This window comes from Callorhinus ursinus, unplaced genomic scaffold (assembly GCF_003265705.2).
Source record: "Callorhinus ursinus isolate GAN/ISIS: 27379988/994484 unplaced genomic scaffold, GSC_fseal_2.0 scaffold2, whole genome shotgun sequence".
NCBI classification, from domain to species: Eukaryota; Metazoa; Chordata; class Mammalia; order Carnivora; family Otariidae; genus Callorhinus; species Callorhinus ursinus.
The window spans coordinates 42,346,048-42,367,485 of NW_027397064.1; the positions used below are offsets into that span (position 1 = coordinate 42,346,048).

Below are 21,438 nucleotides of genomic sequence, written 5' to 3' on the forward strand. Positions count from 1 at the left end.
GCTCCACCCTCTTGACCTAATTCCCTCTCAAAGGCCCTACCTCCAAGTACCATCACTTCGGGGATTAGAGTTTCAACATGAATTTTGGGGTGGCACAGTCAATAGCACTATCCCACTCCTAAGCAGTACATTCGAAGAAAAAGGAAAAAACCTGTAGATGTTGACATTTGAGGACACCCCCGCCCCGCAACAACGAAACATCCAGGTCTTTGCTTAATTTATAATGCATCAGACAATTGACAGTCCTATAACTGTGATCAACTTTACACATAAAGCTACTTAATTTTAGAACTTCATGCTAAAATTTTTTTATGCCAAGTATAAAAACAAATTGGTCAAAACAAAAAAAGCACTTGAAGCAAGCAGTGCAGGGAAAGGAAACTTGAAAAAAGAAAGAAAAACTATAATTGTTAAAACTGTAAATGTTCAGGTAAGAGGAAAATATTTCATCTGTGAAATAAGAACAGATGTAATATAGTAGTCAAAGAATAAAAAAGAATATGATAACAAAAGGGAAAAAACCCACAACAAATTAGATTAAAATTGAAGGTTGAGGAAAAGTGTAAGAGGGCAAAAAGGATAATAAGATGGAAAATGGAGAGAAGGGAACATTAGAGACCTATATCTAATTATTAGGAATTCATAACAGAGAAGAGAAAGGGGAGGAAATATTTAGAAAAATAGTATAAAAATTTATTCAGAACTGAAGAATATGAATATGGATTGACAGAGCCTCTGAATACTCAGTGCAATGAATATGAACACAGAGCACATGAGGATTTCATCAGATTTTGTCAAAGCATTTGACGGTCTCTCATGTTGGGTAAATATAGCATGGATTAGAGTGGATGGGAGTTGAAGGGCCTTACCAGAGAGTTCTGCTAATTGTGTGGGTATTAGTCTATAGATAAAGTCATCTTGGCCTTTTTCAGCTTTTTTTCTCAGTGATTTGGGTGAGAATGTTGACAGCATTTTGATCAAATTGATTTGAAACTAAGAAAAAAATTAGGTAAAAGAATATGGATTAAAAAACCCCTTCAAGTTTAGAGTGATCTGTTTAATAGTATCAGTGTGAAAGGTAATAAATGTATGGGAAAAACACTCCCTGTGTTTTCTCATACTACCATATTCACAACATTTCTGACACCAGATGTGTGGGTTTTCTACACATCAAGCAATTCAATGCGACACCACCTGGGTGTCCTATAATTCATTTCGGTAGTGACACTATCTACCTGGAGTTAGCATCAGATGCCACAACCTAAGCTCAGTCCCACAAGACTGACCCCACTTCAGATGCCAGTCACAAGTCCTAGCTTGTTACCTGTACTTTTGATTGACCATAAATTGGGGTTCTCATGACCCCTTCCTTGGGTTCGATAATTTGCTAGAATTTCTTACAGAACTTGGAAATACTTAATGTTTGTTGGTCTATTACAAAGGATACAATAAAGGATATGAATGAATAGTCCAATAAAAGGTACACAGGGCAAGGTCTGGAAGGGTCTCAAGCCCAGGAGCTTCTGTCCCAGTGAAGCTGGGATGTACCACTCTCCCTGCTTGTGGATGTGTTCATTAACCTGGAGCTCTCCAAACTCCATCCTTTTGGATTTTTATGGAGGCTTTATTACATAGTCAGTGTTGGTTAAGTTATTAGCTATTGGCGATTGAGCTTAATCTCCAACCCCTTTTTCCTCACTGGAGGTAGAGGGAGGGAGGCGGGAGATGGTGGCAGTGTTGGGATGGGGCTTGATTAGAAGGTGGGACTGAAAGTTCTACTCTTCTAATCACTGGTTGGTTCCCCTGGTGACCAGCCCCATTCTTAGGAGCTTTCCAAAAGTCACCTCTGTTAACATAACCGTGATGGGAAGGGGCTTGTTATGAATAACAAAAGGCCCATTTCACCTTAATTTTGGGACAAAAGACCAAATACAACATACAACAAAAGATGCTCTTTTTAAAGGAATTTCAAGGTTTGGGGTAGCTGTGAGCCAGGAACAAAGAACAAATATATGGGCAAAGACCAAATATGTATTTATTATTTTATTTTTAAGATTTTATTTTTAAGTAATCTCTGTACCCAACGTGGGGCTCAAACCTACAACCCCAAGATCAAGAGTCGCATGCTCTACCAACTGAGCCAGCCAGGTTTCCCTGTATTTCTTACTTTATTTCTTATTTTTTTAAACTTTTTATATCTGAGCTTTTTTTTTTTTTTAAAGATTTTATCTGAGAGAGAGAGAAAGAGATAGCTTGAGTGGGGAGGAGAGGGAGAAACAGACTCCCCACTGAGCAGAGAGCCCGACATGGGGCTCGATCCCAGGACCCGGGGATTGTGACCTGAGCTGAAGGCAGACGCTTAAACCAACTGAGCCACCCAGGCGCCCCTGTATTTCTTATTTTAAATCACAGGATCACAATAGAGAGAAGTGAAAATTTTGAATTTCAGTCCAAAGTGCCAAATTTATAAAGTACAGCATGGGAGAAATGTAGCCTACAAGAGCACTGGTTTAAAAAAAAAGATAACATAATAGAACTGCCCCCAAACTAACTCAGACTTAGTCCTATTAGTAAAAGGGTTATATCCAAACAAACAAGGATATGTGGAGTCCTGGTGCACTTGGCTACGATTCAGTCATACCTAGAGCTAAAGTGTACATTCCACACTTGGTCAACTGGAACTTGTGCATAAGAAGGACCTGATTGTGAGGGGACACGAAACTGCACTCTGTGAGAAAAGAGGTGGATATATATACACAATGGAATATTATGCAGCCATCAAAAGGAATGAGATCTTGCCATTTGCGACGACGTGGATGGAACTGGAGGGTGTTATGCTGAGTGAAATAAGTCAATCAGAGAAAGACATGTATCATATGACCTCACTGATATGAGGAATTCTTAATCTCAGGAAACAAACTGAGTGTTACTGGAGTGGTTGGGGGTGGGAGGGATGGGGTGGCTGGGTGATAGACTTTGGGGAGGGTATGTGCTACGGTGAGCGCTGTGAATTGTGCAAGACTGTTGAATCACAGATCTGTACTTCTGAAACAAATAACGCAACATATTTTAAGAAAAAAGGAAAAGAAGAAGATAACAGGAGAGGAAGAAAAGGGGAGTATGTCAGAGGGGGAGACGAACCATGAGAGATGATGGACTCTGAAAAACAAACTGAGGGTTCTAGAGGGGAGGGGGGTAGGGGGATGGGTTAGCCTGGTGATGGGTATTGAGGAGGGCACGTTCTGCATGGAGCACTGGGTGTTATGAACAAACAATGAATCATGGAACACTGCATCAAAAACTAATGATGTAATATATGGTGATTAACATAACAATAAAAAAATTAAAAAAAAAAAGAAAAGAGGTGGAAGCAGGATTCACTAGAACTATAAACATGAGAGGACTGATTTGGCCCAGAATTAAAAAAAAAATCCTAATTATAGTTATTTGAGCACTGTGAGTTCCTTCTCAAGCTACTGCTTTCTCTCTCTGGAGGTCAGTGCTACACAGATATCAGAGATGTGGTCGGAGTTTTCTGTATCAAATGGAAATTTTGGCAGGATGACTTCTCAGGTCCCTTATAATCCTTAATTCATTGCCATACTTTAATGATGTAGCATATATAATAATATATAAATAAAAATAACGGAACATATTTTGCCTTTGGCACTTTTAAGAACTAGTCTGGAATAACACCATCTGAATTTTGAACATGTGGTAGCTATTTATAAGACTGTTGGATATAATTTGACTGAAAGTGATAATCTATCACAAAGTGTATCATTAAATAGGATGACATTTTAAAGGATTTTTAGATTTGGGTTACTTCAAGTGAATTACAAGATTTTTCTTTTTTAATCAGTCCAAGATTGATCAAGACAAGTCTTTTATACTTGAGGAACACATGGACAAAATAAACAGGTACTTTAAAGAGAGGTCTCAGTACATCTATTCTTTTGGAAGGACTATATTAAATTGAATTTGCTAACATTGTAATTACATTATGTTTAATGCACTGAATTTGAGATCAGATAGCAGAGTGCTTTTATTTTTTCTTTTTAAAGTAGCTTCTCGCCTACTCCTTTAAGGGGGGAAATAAGTCCATTATACTGAAATAATCTATCATGCTGATTCATTTTAGTGCAAAAAAACTTTTTTTTTTTTTGATGGGAAAGAGAGGCTAGAAAATAACAATTATCTTTTATCTTCATAAAGTCATTTTTTTATGAACGTCTTATGAAGCTGATCAAAAGTTTTTTGTGCAGTGATTTGAGAGATTGATATACTGGCTTAAGGAACAGAAGAGGAGGATAGAAACTATTGGAAAATAAGACAACTATCTCTACATTTTAGAAGCATCAGTTTTTCACAGTTAAGATATTTATTTATATGTAATACATACAAGAAAGCATAAGAGAAAATTTAGGCTTTATTTTGCCTTAATAAAAGCAGACTGCAAACACTTACCCAGAGAAGCAAGGTTTTATTTCATCATCCTGTAAAAAAGCTTGGAAAAGTTTTCATTATTGACATGGAGTTTGGGGAAAGCCTGTGTTTAGATTCATTGCTATTTTGGAAAGAAGAAATCGCTTGCAGATTGGTGAAATCATGTGTTTCCTTTTTTATAGTTGGTTCTCGGCCAATACCTTGGAACAGATAATTGAAAATTTACAGCAAGATGGTTCATCTTTTGCCCTAGAACAGTTGAAGGTAATATATGGATCATTTCTGTCCTGAGTGTGGTGAATCCTTGTGCTAAGGAAGCCTCTTTGAAGCCTCTTGTGTCAGAACTCTGGTGGTGGTGACATAGACCACTGCACAGGTTTTTTGTTTTTTTTTTCTTTACTCAGTTGAGCCCCAGAAAGCATTTTCACAAAACCTTTATCTAAACCCAAGTGCCTTGTCTACCTGCTGGATGTTGACAGCAAAGCTGAGCTGTTTTTAGGTCCTGTGACTGTAACAGAGAAAGACTTAAGGAGGCATGCCTCATCTCCTGGGAGTCCTCCTTGTCCTGGGGGAAGCATTTAAGGACATTTTTATTAGAAGGGTTGGGTTACTGGAGTATAGTCTTTTTATAATATATTGCAATTCAATTCTGCCATTAATCTATAAATTCAATTGAATATGCAACAGATCAGTATATGGTCTTTCTAAGCAGTAGGTTTAATTAAAAAAAAAAAAATGATCCTTTTTAAACTGGTAAGAGGCCCCATCTGTACCCATAGCTGAGGTTTAAGCAGTGCTTCTCAGTGTTAGGCACACTTTGATGTTTCTATGATGTGACTCAACTGTAACAGCAAAACAAAGCTGTTTTTGTATAAAGGAGTACACGAGTACTGACATGCTTGGAACTATAAGTATGAGACTTGGAATATTTCAGACTTCTACACAAAGGAGAGAAGAAATTGTGTTTCCTTTTACTTTATAGAAAAGGTGTTAATAGCTTGTCCTTATCTGATAGTATTTTTTAGTTTATAGGTATAATTGTCACATTTCAGTTGTCAAAAAACTTAGAAAAATTTAAAGTTTCACCTGTGAAGATGAAAACACTTCCCCATTGTTATATTGTCTGTTTCTCTCTCTTTTTTTAAAGATTATATTTATTTGAGAGCTGCTCTTGCACATCAGGGTGGGAGGGAGGGGCAGAGGGAGAGGGAGAAGCAGACTCCCCACTGAGCAGGGAGCCTGACAGCCCAAGGGGTGGGGAGTCTCCATCCTAGGACCCCCTGACCTGAGCAGAAGGCAGACACTTAACCACTTAACTGACTGAGCTACCCAGGCACCCCTCCCATTGTTAACTATATTCTTAAGGTGGAAATCCCAAATTAGTCTCTTAGGGCCTTATTTAGTAATTAGAATTCTATTAACTTTCTTTTTTTTTTTCTAAGATTTTATTTATTTATTTTGACAGAGAGAGACACAGCAAGACAGGGAACACAAGCAGGGGGAGTGGGAGAGGGAGAAGCAGGCTCCCCGCTGAGCAGGGAGCCTGATGCAGGGCTCGATCCTAGGACCCCAGGATCATGACCTGAGCTGAAGGCAGACACTTAACGACTGAGCCACCCAGGCACCCTGAATTCTATTAACTTTCAAGGATAGGCATAAATTAGAGTAGATAGACCAGTCATATGTTTTCTTAATTCACAATAGTAAATTAATGTGAGTCTTAACAGCTTTTAGGAATGCTCGCATAAATCTAGATAATCATTTTATATTTCAAGGATTCTGATGTTAAACTGGTTCTCTTGTTTCCAGAGCAATATAGAAACTAGTATTCCTGTTTTTTTCCCCCTGAGCAATAGGGCCCAGTTAAGTATGAATTTAGTAATTTCATTTGAGAATAGTCATGCAGCACATTACCTCATACCTGTATGATGTCACTTTAAAGCAGTACAGATATGCGAGATGACGTACTATTTTAAAACCACTGGCCTACCTCAGAACTGAGGGATAGAACTCAATTTTCTTTCAATATTCTCTCTATTCCTCTGGCACTATGTTTATTCTGCATCCTGAAGAGGGTACCTGGCAAGCCACCCATCACAGCTAGGATCACTGTAGGCTAGGATCACTGTAGGCACTCTCCTCAGAAGGACAGGTTTTGATTTTTATTCAGTTGATCTGTAGCTCAATTGTGGCTCCAAAATATTAGTATCTGCTGGGAACAACATGATGTGAGGATCAAAAAATCCCCACTGAGGTTTCCCTGATAGAGCTTAGATACAGGGTTCATTTTAATTATCTCAACCAGAAACATACATCAAAAAACAGCCCTGAAGGAGAAAATAGCTTTTGGTGCCTCAGTGAAAGGTTTGCAGATCAAATGTTTGGACAGATTTTTGAAAAGATTCTAATACTTGTGTCAGTAAGCTTCTAGGATTGCTCCTAACCCCTATTGGCCTTTCAGGGACTCCTGTCTTCCTTCTGTAGGTCCCAAGGATCTAGTCTTTTTATGGTCAAGTTGCAACCATCTACTCTGTGTATAAGGGTTCCTTTCCTCAGTTGCCCAAGGGGAAGGACATAATCTTTTCAACATATTTGCTTATCATTAAATAAAAACATACTTTTTTTTTATCCCTTCTTTAGATTTCTAAAGTTTTCACTGCTAATAACTATAGGATAGCATGGGTTAAAAAAATAACAAATAAAAAAATAACAACTCATAAATTCTTTACAACTGATGCAATTTTCATAGTACCTTAGTTTATGGCTTCTCATGTCCTTTCTTAGATTTTCTTTCAAAGTTCAATACTTTTTTTAATGGTTGTGGTTGAAATTCCTCTAATCTGCTTTTAATCCCCCTTTTGGTGTAGGTTGTTCATGATGCCAGACAATCCATGTAAGTTATATGGGCAATTTAGATGTCGCAATGCATAGCTCACATTAGGGAAAACTTAACCAAAGTCTCCATTTGCTGGTGCTCTTGTGTGCATGTATGCACGTTTTAAATTGTGATAAAATACATGTAAAATTTACCATCTTTACCATTTTTAAATATATAATTCAGTTTTGTTGAGTATATTCACCTGGTTGTACAACCAATCTCCAGAACATTTTCATCTTACAAAACTGAGTGAAACTTTATACCTGTTAAATAACAACTCCCCATTTCCCCCTTATTCCAGTTCCTGGCAGCCACTGTTCTACTTTCTGTTGCTATAAATTTGACTACTCTGGATACCTCACATAAGTGGAATCATACAGCATTTGTCCTATTGTGATTGACTTCTATCACCTAGCATAATGTTTCAAGGTTCATACATGTTGTAGCATGTACCAGAATTTCATTCCCTTTTAAGGCTGAATATTCCATTGTGTGTTTATACCACATTTTGCTCACCCGTCGTTGATGGGCATTTAATTTGGGTTGCTTCTATCTTTTTGCTTTTGTGAACAATTCTGCTATAAACATGGGTATACAAATATCTCTTCAAGACCCTGCTTTTAGAGCCAAGATGTCCATCAGCAAATGAATGGATTAAAAAGATGTGGTATAAATATACAGTGGACTATTATGCAGCCATCAAAAGACGAAATCTTGCCATTTGCAACGACATGGATGGAACCAGAGGGTATTATGCTAAGCCAAATAAGTCAGAGAAAGACATGTATCATATGATCTCACTGATATGAGGACTTCTTAATCTCAGGAAACAAACTGAGGGTTGCTGGAGTGGTGGGGGGGTGGGAGGGATGGGGTGGCTGGGTGATGGACATTGGGGAGGGTATGTGCTATGGTGAGCGCTGTGAATTGTGCAAGACTGTTGAATCACAGATCTGTACCTCTGAAAAAGTGGGGGGTAAATTAATACTAAAGTAAAGGCTGCTGGGACTCCCAAGCAGCCTTATTATCCCAAGATAATACAGTAGGAAAAAGATAGTCTTTTCAACAAATGGTCCTGGAACAATTGGATATCCATATGCAAGAGGAAAAAAGCACTTGACTCTTTGTAGGGGAGGAGAAAATTCTCCTCTGTCTTAGGGTCTCCAGCCCAGCCTAAGAATTAAATCGACATAAGCCAGATAGATTAACCGGAGAAAAGCATACAAATTTTATTAAAAATTTACATGTACATGAGAGCCTGCACAAGAGAATGAAGATCTGAACAAATAACCAGAACAGGAAGCTTTTGTACCTTTTAGACAAATTTGAGAAGAATTGACAAGAGAAAGGAGTTTGGTCTAGTGGTAGTAAATGGTGAAGAAGTAACTGGGAAGATAAGGGTTAGTTTAACAAGGTTTATTTGTATAGATGTCTTGGCCCCATGTTCCCTGTCACTGGTGATAAGAATGTCTTCCTGCTGCTACACAGAGGGCATTTTCACATGGGAGTTTTATTTTCTGGAAAAGAAGGTCATATTGTTTCTCCAGTGCCTTTAACTCAAAATAATCTATATGCCAAAGTATCATATCTTGAGGTAACATGCTCTGAACTCCTTCCCACCATATGCAATTCAGAGTGGGTTATGCATCTAAATGTAGGAGCTAAAGCTGTACCACTTCAAAAAGAAAACATAGAAAATCTTTGTGACTTTGGGTTAGCCAAGATTTTTAATGCAAAAAGCAAAGACTGCAAAATAAAAAAATTGATTAATTGATCCTTATTATAATTAAATTCAGAGATAATGTCTAAAGAATCAAGTACTGCTCTTTTATGATATCCCAAATGCTCCTGATAGTGTTTTAGGGTCACTGATAATCCGTCAGCGGACTGGAAAGCTGTTTTCCTGTTTATATAAATTGATGTATTTTCCCCTTAAGGTTTATTGTACTCCTTTCTTCTTTGAAAGTCATTATGAAGAAAATAAAGAAACCACAGTTTGGGAAGAAATATATTTGCAAACCTTGTATCTGATAACAGGACTTTATTGTATATAAAGAACACTTACAAGTTAATAAGAATACAAACAATGCACCTAGAAAATGGGAATCTAGACACTTCACCAAAGAACATGTGTAAATGGCCTTACAGTAAGCACATGTAAAAATGCTCAAGATCTTTAATCATTAGGAAAATGCAAATTAAAACCACAGTGAGATGTCACTGTGCATCTATTAGAGTGGCTAGAATTTACAGTACCAACACCAAATGTTGGTAAGAATATGGGACATCTACAACACACATTGCTGGCAGGAAAGCAGTTCGGCAGTCTCTTACAAGTTAGATGTACATTTATTGCAAGACCCAACAGTCCCACCCCGAGGGATTTACCCAAGAAAAATGTAAACATATGGCCACACAGATGCTTGTACTCACACGTTCATAGTAACTTTATTATAATGGCCAAAAACTGGAATACTGCTCAACTGTAAGAAGGGATGAGTTAGCGCTACATGAAACAACATGGATGAATCTCAGGAGCGTTGTGCCAAGTGAAAGAAAGCAGACACGACACACAGGACTACTTACTTATGATTTTATTTTTATGAAATTCTAGAGAATACATAATTATAGGGAGAAAACAGATCAGTTACCTGCGGGCAGAGTTGAGGGAAGGAGAACTCTTCGGGGTGATGGAAATGTTCCATATCTTGATTGTGGGGGTAGTTGCACAACTAAATATATTTATCAAAAGTTACAGAACTCTGCACTTAAAGTGAGTGGATTTTATATCTAAGTTACACCTGAGTAAAGCTAATTATTTAAAAAAATCAAAATGACATACCTAATTATATTAAAAAAAAAACAGTTTGACCTGTAGAAGTAGGTATTATGTTTGCTGAAGGTACCCATTACACTGTGCTGTTCACTGCTATCAGTAAGAGTAATTTAATGGCAGTGTTGATGGGTATATATTGTGTCTTTGGGGAAGGAGTACAATTTTCCCTTAAGGGGAAAATACATCAATTTATATAAACAGGAAAACAGCTTTCCAGTCCGCTGACGGATTATCAGTGACCCTAAAACACTATCAGGAGCATTTGGGATATCGTAAAAGAGCAGTACTTGATTCTTTAGACATTTTCTCTGAATTTTATTTAAATTGTTAAGGCTTATAAGAAATTACTGGAAAAGTCTTAAGATTGCAAAAAGCACTATTGTTGGACTGGCTCTAAGCCTTTGCTATAGATAAAAGAAATACCAGTGCCCATTTCTTCAAGGTGCTATTTGGTCTTTAATATTATGACTCTTCAGAATGATAAAGAATATATTTAAAAATAAAAATATTTCTGTGAAACTGCAGTATACCATGAGTTAGACTGATTTGCTTTAGTTCAGTTATTTTGTATTTCTATTGGTTTATTGTCAATCTCAACACTTCTGGAAAAGATTTATAGATATAAGTACAAAATATGTAAGATTATTCAGAAAAGTAATCACAGTTCATAGTGTAGTAAATATAAATGATCTAAATATACATGAATTCCTAATTGTTGGGGTTCCTTCTTTTGGAGTTAAATCTGACAGAACCTAGATTTTTAGAGAATGTCATAAATTACAGCCTTTTTTTATATAGAAAAAAAACCCCTAAAGCTCATTTTCTAAGATCACCTAAATCAGAAAAGGAGTTGGAGCTTGTCTGTATTAGCCCTTCAGTCAACCCTGAGGCCTACTTGGTAGAATTATTATAATTGTATCATAGGCTTGTTGAATACTGTTTTTTTAATTGTATCAATATAGGCTTGTTGGATAATGCATGTTAAACTGTATGTTATTGAGTATTCAGGAAGATGCTGAGGGGAGGGGCAGAGGGAGTATCCTGAATTTTTCTTTTGTTGGAAATTCCCTGGGATTTGATAACAAAAGAAGGGTTCCTAGGATTCTTACCAAAAAGGCAATGATTTAATGCTGATAACACTCTGAATGCAAGGACCATGTCCTGTTCACTGTTGTCTCCTCTGAAGTGTCTCATGCATAGTAGATGCTCACTAATATTGAATTGAGAATGTGAATTATTTGATACAAATAAAGGAAAAAAGTTGGCTCTTTGGTATACATGAGACAGCTAATTTTTAAAGGGTCAGATAATTTAGTTATAACACTAACCAATGTTTTACCAGGAAGTAGAAATATGTTCACCAGGTTGTGTGGTTGCAGGATCGTATCCATACACATTTCTGACATAGTTGAAGATCCAAGTCCTAATCATTTATTCAGTTTTCTGGAAGAGTCTCTGTGTTCCCTGTTTAATGAATGAGGCTATAATTCATGAGCTCCTTTAACTTTCTTCATTCATCCTTTTGATTCCTCTAACATGTGTCTCACTTTCTTGCCGAGGGAAACATCCCCATCTGTGCTTTCATTCCATCCTTTCCTGCCTCATTTAGGAACTACTTGGCATCAGTCCTCTCCCTCTTTCAGTTATCTTTAAAATTTTACCTTCTTGGGTAAATGCACATTTCCTTCTGCCCTTATCTTCAAAAGCTTTCCTACTCTCACAAAAAGCCTTCTCTTAACAGTTTTTCCTGAAGCTACAGCATCCTGACTTTGTCTTTCCCCCCCTTGCCATCAAAATTACACAAGTAAGTTTTTATTAACTTCTTTCTACCACCTGACATAATGTCTTCTCCATCTTTGTTATTTTTGACGTTTCGTCAGCCTTTGGCATTGATTACCTTTATAGCCTTGCATGTAGAAAGAAGTAGGCTTTGGAGTTGTCAGGCTTGGGTTTGGATTCCACTCTGTGTGATCTTGGATAAATTCTTATCAGGCTGGTTTCCTCATTTGTACAGTGTACATACGTGTGAACATCTTTAACTGAGAGCTAAGGGAAATGTGCTCCATACATATATGCCATCCCTTCCCTTCCCTTCCCTATTTGGCTTGGTTTCTGACACCTTGCACTATCCATTTTTGAGGTGGGTGGTATACAATTTCCATTTTACAAATGAGGAAACTAAGATTAATCATGTAGGAAGTGGTAGAGCTGGAATTCTACCACTGAGTTGTTGGACTGTAGAGTTCAAACCCTGAGTCTCTGTGCTAAATTGCCAGTATATCTAAGAATTTTTGGAAACTAGTTTTCCTTGGGTTCTCAATGCACTATTTTTGTAATATGGTGTCTGTTAAAAGGAAATCTCTTTAATTACTAATTCATGAAATGTCTGAATCAGTGGAGCTTTTTTTTCTATTATTACTTTTATTTTTAAATTTTATTTTATTATGTTAATCGCCATACATTACATCATTAGTTTTTGAGGTAGTGTTCCATGATTCATTGTTTGCATATAACACCCAGTGCTCCATTCAATACATGCCCTCTTTAATACCCATCACCAGGCTAACCCATCCCCCATCCCCCTCCCCTCTAGAACCCCCAGTTTGTTTCTCAGAGTCCATAGTCTCTCATGGTTTGTCTCCCCCTCCAATTCCCCACCCTTCATTTTTCCCTTCCTTTTCAATTGAAATTTTCTTCCCTTTTTTTCCCTAGTGTATTTATGTGTGTGTGACATAAGCACAAACAACTGGAGCCCTTACATGGCCATTTTTTCCTGTCTGTTTCATCCATTCCTCCACCCCCCCCCCCCCCCCCCCCCCCCAACAACCACAAGTTCTCTGTGTTTAAGTCTGTTTTTTTATTTTTCTTTTTCTCTTTGTTCATTTGTTTTCTTTCTTATATACCACATGAGTGAAATCATATGGTATTTCCTTTTCTCAGACTTATTTCACTTAGCGTTATATGCACGAGGTCCATCCATGTTGTTGCAAAAGTCAAGATCTCATTTTTTTTTATAGCTGGGTAATATTCCATTGTATATACATACCACATCTTTTTTATTCATTCAGCTATTGATGGACACTTGGGTTGCTTCCGTATCTTGGCTATTGTAAATAATGTTGCAATAAACAGGGGTGCATGTATCTTTTCAAATTAGTGTTTTTGTTTTCTTTGGGTATAAGTACCTAGTAGTGGGATTACTGGATCATATGGCAATTCTATTTTTAATTTTTTGAGGAATCTCCATAATGTTTTCCACAGTGGCTACACCAGTTTGCATTCCTGCCAGCAGTGCATGAGGGTTCCTTTTTCTTCACATCCTCGCCAACACTTGTTTCTTATCTTTTTGACACTGGCTATTCTGACAGGTGTACAGTGATATCTCATGGTGGTTTTGATTTGCATTTCACTGCTGATTGTTGAATATCTTTTCATGTGTTTGTTGGCCATGTGTATGTCTTCTTTGGAAAAATGTCTGTTTGTGTCTTTTGCCTGTTTTTTAATTGGATTGTTTTTGTGTTGAGTTGTATAAATTCTTTATATATTTTGGATATTAATCCCTTATTGGATATATTATTTGCAGTTATCTTCCCCCATTCAGTAGGTTGCCTTGTCATTTTGTTGATGGTCTCCTTCACTGTGCAAAAGCTTTTTATTTTGGTGTAGTCCTGCTAATTTATTTTTGCTATTGTTTCCCTTGCTGTAGGAGACAAATCTAGAAAAATGTTTCTACTGTCAGTGTCAGAATTACTGCCTATGTTTTCTTTTAGGGGTTTTATGGTTTCAGGTATCACATTTAGGTCTTTGGTCCATTTTGAGCTTATTTTTTATCTGCTGTAAGAAAGTGGTCCTGTTTCTTTCTTTTGCATGCAGCTGTCCAGTTTTCCCAACACCATTTATTAAAGAGTCTGTCTTTTCCCCATCGTATATTCTTGCCTCATTTCTTGTAGGTTAATTGACTATATAAGTGTGGGTTTATTTCTAGAGTCTCTTTCTGTTCCATTGATCTGTTTATTTTTGTGCCAGTACCATACTGTTTTGATTACTACAGCTTTGTAGTATTATCTTAAAATCTGGGATTGTAATACCTCCAAGCTTCAATCTTTTTTCTCAAGATTGCTTTGGCTATTTGAGGTCTTTGCGGGTCCATATGAATTTTAACATTATTCTATTTCTTTGGAAAATGCTGTTGGTATTTTGATAGGGATTGCATTAAATCTGTAGATTGCTTTGGGTAGTATGGACATTTTAACAATATTGGTTTTTCTAATCCATGAGCATGGAATCTCTCTCCATTTGTTTGTGTCATCTTCAGTTTCTTTCATCAGTGTTTTATAGTTTTCAGCATACAGGTCTTTCACCTCCTTGGTTAAGTTTATTCCTAGGTATTTTATTATTTTTGGTGCAATTGTAAGTGGGATGATTTTCTTATTAAGTGGTCTTTTTTTTAAGATTTTATTTATTTATTTATTAGAGAGAGAGCGAGAAAGGAGACACAAGCAGGGGGAGTGGGAGAGGGAGAAGCAGGCTCTGCAGGGAGCTCAACGCCCCAGGGTCATGACCTGAGCCAAAGGCAGACATTTAACGACTGAGCCACCCAGGCGCCCCTAAGTGACCTTTTTAATGAAATTAATTGGTAGCCAACTGAGGAAGTATAGCAAAGACAGAGTTTGTGTTTTGAGAATTCTAGATTATATATAAAGTGCCAAACCAAGAAGGAGGACACAGGCAACTAGCCATAACGGTAGTTCTGAGGTACATGATTGTGTGTTATATACTACAGCCTTTTGGAAAGGGAATCATAGCTTCATTGACTTTGTAGACTAGAAAAGATAGAAGGTGGCTATGTCAATCCTTTAAGTACACCTTTCAGCATTGTGAATGAAGTTCTTCCAGCTGTTGACCTGTGATCATGTGGGCACTGCTCTTGCTAGAGAAAACTAGTGGTTTTGTCAGCAAATGGACCCCTTGTCTACTTGCCTGTGGAAAGGAGGGGCCTCCTAACACAGTATGCAGACTGCTGTGCAGGTGCCGTCATCCTCATGGTCTGTAACCAGAAGGGCGAGACCATGGAGTGGGATTGCTCCAGGGGCATTAAATGAGATCATGTGCATACAGTACTGAGGGCAGAAGGGTGAGTTCCTATGAAGATGAATCAGATGCATAAAAAGCCTTAATTGCTTTTCTCTCTTTCTCACCTTTTCTTCAGCTTTGTGACTGTAGGTAGGGAAGTGATCTTCCTTGAATGTTTCCTGTACAGTTGTCATCTATTTAAGTTTTAGCAGCTGCTAGGTAAGGTAATGCCCTATCCATTCAGTCTGTTCTCTGAATCTGCATGCCACACTTGAGGATGCTACAAGGAACCTGGAGTCTTGATGTGAGGAATTCTTTGAACTCAGAAAGTAAAATTTCCACCTTTGAGGCAATCACTCAACAACAGGCCTGAAAACTGTATATAGCAATGGTAAAGAACAGGGCAAGCATCAGATTTACATAGCATATAATGGAGCTCTAGCAGCAGCTATTGGTCACAGTCATACATGTGTGTCAGAACACTAGTAATAGCATCTTTAAATTCAAAAGGAAGGGGTGCATGGCACTGTGGCCAAGGAGTCAGGCCTGTTATTCTTACTTTATTAAATATTTAAATACTATAGAACACCACCTCATGGTATCGTGAATTGTTTTCTCTCCTTACTTTTAAGGTAAGTAGATTTATTTATAAAGTCTATAGTTCAGTTCAGACACTTCTCTATAGTCACAAAATGGGAAGGAAAGAGCTATATTTCTACTCTACCTTCTTTATAAGGTAAAATGTTCTCTGATATCTTAGTTGTTTGTAAGATGTGTATTAATTTTACTTAAGCATAATCACTGTTTGCTTACCTAGTTGGGATCATAATATGTCAGGCAGCTACAAAATAGAGATTTATTTTATTAATTTATCGGTACAGCATTTATTCCACTGGTGGGATGATCTGTTTTGTTATTAAAAGAGATTAGAAAACCATTGGTGCTTTGACAGGATGAGGCTACAGCATAATCTCACTTTTATGAAACTGTCATGTGAAAGTACTGTTTAAGGAGCAAATAAGATTTATGTCAAAACTCAGCTAGTTTGTTTTAGACAATAAAGGAACTCGGGCTAAAACTTGTAAAAAAAATTTTTTTTTTCTCTCATAGGTAATTAGTAAAATGTCTCCAACATCCCTAAAGATCACACTAAGGCAACTCATAGAGGGGTCTTCAAAGACCTTGCAAGAAGTATTAACTATGGAATATCGGCTGAGTCAAGCTTGTATGGTAAGAATTTTAAAAATGCTTATTTTCTCTTTATGAAAGTAATAGATGTTCATTGTAGAGCATGTAAAATACAGAAAACTATAAACAAAAACCTTAAAACTACTTGTAAATATACTCTGTGGACACACAACAGGCCAATTAGCTTAAGGTATGTGGAACTATTGCTCTCGCATTGTTCTTAAGCCTTTACGAAACAGCAACTATATTTGTGTGTAAGTGTAAGAAAGCTTTTAATCTCGGGTGGAATTCAAAATAGAAATTAACCATTTTTCAGGCACGGTCTCTGACCTTGAGGCAAGAAGCATAAATTCTGTAAATCTGAATTCCCTCATTGGTAAAACGAGGAATATATGTATATATAAAATGTATGAATGGGTGTTATTAGTTACATATTTTAATTAGTAGATTAGCATTGAAAATACCATTGTAAATACACTTAAAATAGACGAATCACATAGAATATTAATTTTATGAAACATTTCAGAGTCTTAGAGATTTCTTCTTCTAGGTGGTAAACTCTTTGAAAGCAGAATCGTCGCTTTTGTGTTATGTAGAGGACCCTTAGATTAATTTATGGCCTAAAGGAAATATTTTGTTTAGTAACTAGAAAGTAGGTCTCCCTAATGGACTTTCGTGTCTTGAAATAGTTATTAAGGTATTCAAAGTAGTTCATCTAACTATAAATAAAACTCTCTTAGTCACTTTAATCTTAAAGTCACTCCTAGTAGGATGTAAGTAGCAGCTGAGGGCTATTGTTAAGAGAAGTACTATGACAGGCATTTTATATGTATCCTCTCCATTAAATTTTACACTATTTCTAGAATGATAGGTACTATTCTTGTCTCCACTTTACAGATGAGGGAACTGGCATAGAGAAGTAGCCTGCCTAAGGGGGTATAGGTATTAAGTGGCAGACACATGGTGTGTGAAACCAGGTGGGCTCACTCCAGAGCCTGTACTCTTGGCCACTACCCACTATACCTCACAGTCTATGTTTTCCACTGTACATTTATTGCACTGCCTGGATTGATCAGTTCCTTCCTTCCTTCAGCAAATATGTTAGCTATGTTGCCAGGCACTGTGCTAGGTGTTATGTTGTGGAAAGAATAACCAGTCCTTGTTCTCATGGAATTTATAGTCTACTGAGACTATGAAGAACAAGTAAACAAAATAAGTAAAATAAGTACAATTGTGGTTAGTGCTCCAAAGGAAACATTCAGGTTGATGATAGAAGAGAATGATGCAAGGACAGGAGGGAGTAGGAGAGACAAAGGGAAGACGTCTTTGAGGTGTCAGCTCCTCTGTGACCTAAAGCATAAGAAGTGAGTATGTTGAGAAGTCCTATGGGTTACAGCAGTGGATGATTTGGTTCCATTTGCTTTAAGAAGGTAATTGTTGGGCGCCTGGGTGGCTCAGTTGGTTAAGCAACTGCCTTCGGCTCAGGTCATGATCCTGGAGTCCTGGGATCGAGTCCCACATCGGGCTCCCTTCTCGGCAGGGAGTCCGCTTCTCTCTCTGACCCTCCCCCCTCTCGTGTGCTCTCTCTCTCAAATAAATAAATAAAATCTTTAAAAAAAAAAAAAAAAAAGAAGGTAATTGTTGCTGCTGGATGGAGATGGGGTTGGAAGCATTCAAGAGTGAATGTAGAGACCAGATATGAGCTTATTGCAGTAATCCAGCTGTGAAGTGGTAGTGGCTTAGACAAGGGTGGTGGCCCTAGAGAGAAGCGAATGGTTTCGAGGACCAGTGTAGGAGATAGAATTGATAGGCCTTGATGATGAATGTGGAGGAAGGAAAGAGTGCATTTAGGGGTTGGAGCTTGGAGGTGTGGATTAGAGATTTAAGTCTGAAAGACATTAGGACCACTTTTTAAAAAAAGAAACTTCGGAGGGGTGCTTAGGTGGCTTATTCGGTTAAACATCCGCCTCTTGATTTCAGCTCAGGTCATCATGGGTCATGAGATCGAGCCCTGAGTCCCCGAGTTGGGCTCCGTGCTCAGTGGTCTGCTTGAGATTCTCTCTCTCTCCCTCTGCCCCTCCCCCTGCTCACGTGCATGCTCGCTCTTTCTCTCTCTCTATGAATAAATAAAATCTTTTTAAAAAAACTTTGGATATTTATTTACTTAACAAATTTACTTACCATGTGCTAGGCACTGTTAGAGGCACCAAGAATGCATAGGTAAACAAAATAGACAAAATCCCTCCCCTCATGGAACTTACCTTCTAGTGGGGGAGATAGATTGTAAACAGATAAAATTGTAAAATATACAGCATATAAGTACTAAGGAGCAAAAGTAAAGTGGGCAGGAGGATATGGCATAAAGGGGTCGGGGGGGGTTGTGTGACTGAACTTATAGATAGGATTTACCAGAGAAGACCTGACTAAGAAGATGTTGTTTGAGTGAAAACCTGAAGGAAGTGAGGAAATGAGCTGTGCAAGGCTCTGGGGAGGAGCGTCCAGGCAGAGGCAGGTACAAAGCTCTGAGGCAGGAGTGTGCCTGCCTGTCCTTGGAGCTGCAGAGAGCTGTGGATGGAGTGGGCAGAGAAGTGGGTCGGTGAGTGAGAGAGATGGGGTCAGAGTTAACAGGGTAGAGAAGGGCTGTGCAGAGCACCTGTAGCCTGGAAGGTCTTCATAAAACTTTGGCTTTTGTTCTGAGTCAAATGGGAAGCCACTGGATATTTTTGAGTAGAGGAGTGACATGATCTTAGAATGGATAAGATCTTACAGAGGGAAAATGAGAGAGCTGGATCTGAGCCCCAAGAAGACCAGCATTTTGAGTGGGTTAGAGGAAAAGGAGCAGTGGAAGAGAAAAAGGACAGAGGTGGGAACACCAGGAGAGTGTGGGGTCGTGAAAGGAAGAAATGAGTGTTTCAAGGAGGAGGGAGTATGGTGCCAAAGTGTCTGGTAGGGTAGGATAAAGACATCTTTAGCATATGGCAACACTGAAAGTCCAGGGGATTTTGGCAAGCTGTTTCAGAGGAGCATTGGGGCAGAAGTTCGAGTGTGGCGAGTTGGAGAGTAAATGAGTAAATGGGATATGGACAAGTGGAGGCTATATGTACAAAACTTTTTCTTCTTGAAACAAATAGGTAGAAGCGGGGACTGTGGAATCAAGTGAGATTCCGTGTTGTTTTGTAAGGTGGAAGATACTAGAACATGTTAGGGAATGACTCAGAGAAAAAAGATGATGTTGATACCAATAGTAGTTAACAGTTACTGAACACTTACTGTGTGTCAGACGCTGTGCTGGGATGTGCAGTAAGATAATCCTCCAATGCATGTATTGATACTGCCATTTCATATAAGGAAACTTGGCATTAGGGAAGCTACTAGCCCAGGGTCACTTCGTTACTGTGTAGTAGAGGGAGTGGGTGAGCCCAGACATTTGTTTTTTTTTTTTTTTTTTAATTAACATATGAGGTAGAGGTCAGTGATTCATCAGTTGCATATAACACCCAGTGCCCATTACATCATGTGCCCTCCTTAGTGTCTATCACCCAGTTACTCCATCCCTCCACCCACCTCCCCTCCAGCAACCCTCAGTATGTTTCCTATGATTAAGAGGCTCTTACGGTTTGTCTCCCTCTCTGGTTTCATCTTGTTTTATTTTTCCTTCCCTTCCCCTATGATCCTCTCTTTTGTTTCTTAAATTCTGCATATCAGTGAGATCATATGATAATTGTCTTTTCTCTGACTGACTTCGCTTAGCATAATACCCTCTAGTTCCATCCACGTTGTTGCAAATGGGAAGATTTCTTTCTTTTTTGATGGTTGAGTAGTATTCCATTGTATATATATACCACATCTTTTTTATCCATTCATCTGAGCCCAGACATTTGAACTACAGTCAGTCACTGAGTTATGCTGCCTACATTGATGATGCCAGGGGTAAAAATAGAGATAGATAACCTTCTCAAGCACAGTCCTTGAGAAGAGGAGATGTGAGTGGGAATGTGGGGGAGAACAGGCCTTTGAAAGAGGGATGGTCTCTTTCTCCGTAGTCAGGAAAGGGAAGGCATGGTACAGATGGGTGTAGTTGGGCTGCAGGTATTTTAGGGGTGGGAAGAAGAGAATGTTCATGGCTTAGAGCTTCTCTTTTTGTAATGAAATAGAAGGTTAAATCATTAGCTAATGGTGAGAGTAAAATTTGTGAGGGGTGGAGGTTGGAGAAGGCTGAAGACAGTTAAAATCATTATCTTGGGAAGTGGAGAAGAAAACATGGATCGTTGGGTAGTTTTCCATGCCCGTTTGAGATGTGTGGTCATGAATTTTAAATGAAACCAATCACAGATTTTTCTGCAGCAAGATTTAGCTCCTCAAAAGCAGGCAGAGGCAAATGGTAGGGGCAACTGGTGCTGGGATTTTGCCAAGATGGACTAAAGGGGAGAAAAAGCCTTGAGGGAGATGAGGGCATTTTCAAGGGAAAGTGACCACAATAAAGTAAGTGGTGAAAAAATTGTAGGATCAGTGGCACAACAGTGAATGTACTTGAGCAGTTAAGAATCGGAGGTGGTGATCAAGAGAGTGGGTCATAAAAGTGGTCCAGTCTCTGTTTATTTCGGGCTGTGGCTGTGGGAGTGGAGGAGACAGATCATCACTGGGAATAAAGATGCCTGGAAATTCACCATTTAATCTAAATTTTCTTTCAGGGAGGCCATGACTTTTATGAAGGTGTTAGGGCAGGTAAGTGATGATTGTTTTCTTCCTGGCTATTATGAAAATAGGATTTTAAGCATATACTGTTAATCAAAGATGATAGTTGTTTTATTAGTGAAAATTCCACTTTCATAAAGATTGCAGAGTTGTTGCTTTTTTATATTACCAACTGGCACATAAGGGAATATTGGTCTTTGAAACCAATATTGTTTGAAAAATTCACCTAACCTGTGTCACCGCTCCCTATAATTTATATGTAAGAGGTAATTCTGCTTTGCCAGTCCCATGGACTGCCTCTGCTAAGTATAGCTGGGCTTGA

At 38.2% G+C, this 21,438-nt stretch overlaps 1 protein-coding gene across 4 annotated transcripts in view; it reads left to right on the forward strand.

The window, feature by feature from the left end:
- HIBCH (3-hydroxyisobutyryl-CoA hydrolase) overlaps window positions 1-21,438 on the forward strand; it is a 105,195-nt gene that overhangs the window by 80,362 nt on the left and 3,395 nt on the right. For 3 of the 4 annotated variants that reach the window (XM_025848622.2, XM_073881279.1, XM_025848628.2), the window contains 4 exons: window positions 3,863-3,921; window positions 4,629-4,710; window positions 16,344-16,463; window positions 21,113-21,146. In XM_025848622.2, coding sequence (XP_025704407.1) covers window positions 3,863-3,921; window positions 4,629-4,710; window positions 16,344-16,463; window positions 21,113-21,146 — 295 coding nt within the window. The remainder of the gene's footprint in view (window positions 1-3,862; window positions 3,922-4,628; window positions 4,711-16,343; window positions 16,464-21,112; window positions 21,147-21,438) is intronic. The other variant, XM_073881284.1, reaches the window with a different exon arrangement.